Source organism: Crinia signifera, chromosome 9 (assembly GCF_055691185.1).
Source record: "Crinia signifera chromosome 9, ASM5569118v1, whole genome shotgun sequence".
Classification (NCBI taxonomy): Eukaryota; Metazoa; Chordata; class Amphibia; order Anura; family Myobatrachidae; genus Crinia; species Crinia signifera.
This window is the reverse complement of record NC_139225.1, coordinates 139017343-139020273: the sequence shown is the minus strand read 5'-3', so window position 1 is coordinate 139020273 and position 2931 is coordinate 139017343. Positions and strand designations below refer to the sequence as shown.

Here is a 2931-nt window from a genome sequence, read left to right as displayed (position 1 = left end):
AGAGGGTGTCATGGTAGAATTCCCTTCTTCAGGATGCCATCAGTATTCTGACCACGGCATCCTAAAAGCTGGTTAATCATATGTATCTTACAGTAATATCAGCACTGGTGGTTAAATTGCTCCTCTGGGCACCATCTGGTGGCCTCTGGCATGCATTATACTTGAATTCCGCTATAGAGGTGAGGAGCAGCATTAGCCTTTTATTATACAGGATGCATGTGAGTGTATATGTATTGTGGACAATTTTCTTGTCTGCACCACTGTCCTGACACCAACCATTTGACCCATTTAAATTGTTAAGTAAATGCTAAGCATCATGTTTATATTTATACAACATAATTGAAATGTTTTAATAACCTTTTTTTAATGGGGTTTAATGGGGGTCTTAGGGCAAGCAAAGTTCTTGTTCATCTTACAACTGCATACAATTTATAAAATGGGTCTAAAAATATTGCTGCATTGCTGCTGTTATATGGATACAATCCACAGGGTATATTTATTTTGATCATTGATACTGAGTTCCTACTGTCACAGATATTACTAGTACAGTAAGTGTGAGTGCCCATTGTTATTGCAATTTAAGTATTTGTAATATAAAGCTCAAGAAGAATATTATTCAAAAGTAGCTAAAATGCTTTTCTTTAACAAATAAAATGTCATTGATATTTATTATTTAACGTTGGCCAAACTTCTTTTCAGAGCTTTTTTCACATCTTTATTCTTTAAGCTGTAGATCAATGGGTTGAGCATGGGGACAGCAGCCGTGTTGAATAAAGCAAAACATTTTTTGGCCTCCAAGGTACTGCTGAGGTTTGGTGTCAGATATTGGCCAAAAAGTGTTGTGGACAGCAGTATGACCACCGTGAGGTGTGAGGAACATGTGTAGAAGGCTTTACGCCTACCACTCCCAGAACGGATCTTCAGTATGGCCGTTATTATAAAAATATAAGGAACAAAAGTGAGAACAAGAGGAGTAACAAGTACAGGGAAGAAACCCTCTATGAAGAACAGCATTTCCACAAAAGAGGTGTCGTTGCAGGACATTTTTATCACGGGGATAATGTCACAGAAGAAGTGGTTGATTTCAATGGAAGAATAGCAAGTCAAGTTGTAGACCATACCCACCGGTGGAATGTTTTGCACAAATGCCAGAATCCAGCAGGTAGAAGCCATGATAGCACAAGCTCTAATATTCATAACCATGTGATAGCGTAAAGGCTTACAGATGGCCACATAGCGATCATAACTCATGGCTGTCAGTATGAATAGCTCAAGACCTTGAAAGGACCCAAACGTGAACATCTGTGACATGCAAGCCAAAAATGAAACAGTTTTATTCCCGGTAATAAAGTTGGTAAGGATCTTATGCAAAGAGATGGTCGAAAAACAGATGTCTACTATGGACAGGTTGCCCAGGAAAAAGTACATGGGAGTATGGAGATTTGGGTCCTGGCAAGCAAAGAGAATGGTGATGTTACCACAAAGGGTGATGAGGTAGACCAGAATAACCAGAAGGAAGATGGGTAACTGAAGATTTGGATCATCGGATATCCCTTTAATGATGAAATAAAGGACATATGTTTGGTTTCTTTGCATATTTATGAACAACTTACGATTTCTGTAAGACAAAAAATTTGGTTTAAATATATATCTTTTATAACTCATTTTTTTAATCCTAAATTTGAAGTTCTATAAGTAATGTAACATCATCATTTTCTAGCTACAATTTCACATTTAAAATGCACAGAAGAATGATAATCAGTTCTTGGACTGCAAAGACTACATGCCACCCTTCGCACGAAGATGTTTTATTAAAAGTGAAAAACAATAGAAGATGCTTCCTATTTCAACTGAAAGTGTATGAGCTGCTTCTGGATTTTGTGATGGAGGTTCTAGAAGAAGAGGAATGCATCTAGAGGTGGCTTCTATGGTAGACCATAATACTAGTGTTCCTGAGTAACAAACATGGGGTCTACATGCACTTTATAGAGCAGCCTATGATTTCCCAACCCAGTCTAGGTACTATAAATTGGGGAAAACCTTAAACCTTATCACGTATTTATTTTGTGTTCTGTTTTATGTTTAACTTTTTTTAACTTTACAGGACTTAGGAATCCTGTTTCACCCAACAGCTAAATGTAAAGTTGTATGTAGTTGATAGGGCTTGCAGGCTCATGACAGTGGAGAGCCAAGAGCAGGGGCGTAACTACACCTTTGTGGGCCCAATAGCAAAATTTTGAAAGGGCCCCCCAGCACTTCACCAAAATGAGGGTGGTGGTGGAGGCGGGGGGTGGAGGACATAATAGCAAAGGGGGATGGGTATGATACAGTAGAGGACAATAGGCACAACACAGGGCAAAAGGGGCAGGACAATAGAGACAGGATAGGACATTAGACATAAGCTCAGGACAATAGGGAGAGGACAATAGGGACAGAACAATAGAGACAGGACAATAGAGACAGGACAGGACATTATTCATAAGCAAAGAACAATAGGGACAGTACAGGACAATTGGAATGACAATAGGGATAGGACAGGACAATAGAGATAGGAGGGGACATTAGGAACAAGCACAGCACACTAGGGACCAGACATCACCACTTACCAAGCATGTATTCACCTTCATACAATCGATCTAGGCCTCACTGGGATTGGCACTCATACACCAGGGTGCAGGCAAGGCATGTGCCGTTTCCCCATGCTGGATCTCCCGCTGGAGGAGGTGGGGGTGGAGTGACCCCAGCAAGTGCTGTTCCCCTGCGCTGGGTCTTTCTCTTGCTCACATGCGCTGGGAGCGAGGGTGGGGACAAGACACATGAGACGCAGGCAGCCTCTGCTCCCTGCTTGGTCTCCCCCTCATACACATTGCGTATTAGGGTCAGGGAGACAGGAGGCGCCGGTTGTGCGGAGACAGGACACAGGAAGTGAAG

General features: G+C 41.4%; 1 protein-coding gene across 1 annotated transcript; it reads right to left on the bottom strand.

The window, feature by feature from the left end:
- Nucleotides 1-669: 669 nt before the first annotated feature.
- Nucleotides 670-1596, bottom strand: LOC146036958 (olfactory receptor 8D1-like). The gene has a single exon (XM_083160788.1). It carries the CDS (start codon nucleotides 1594-1596, stop codon nucleotides 670-672), a length of 927 nt encoding a protein of 308 aa, XP_083016914.1.
- Nucleotides 1597-2931: the final 1335 nt, after the last annotated feature.

Bases quoted from the DNA above. Each gene is read 5' to 3' on its own strand.
- LOC146036958 (XM_083160788.1), bottom strand. From the start codon at position 1,596: ATGCAAAGAAACCAAACATATGTCCTTTATTTCATCATTAAAGGGATA.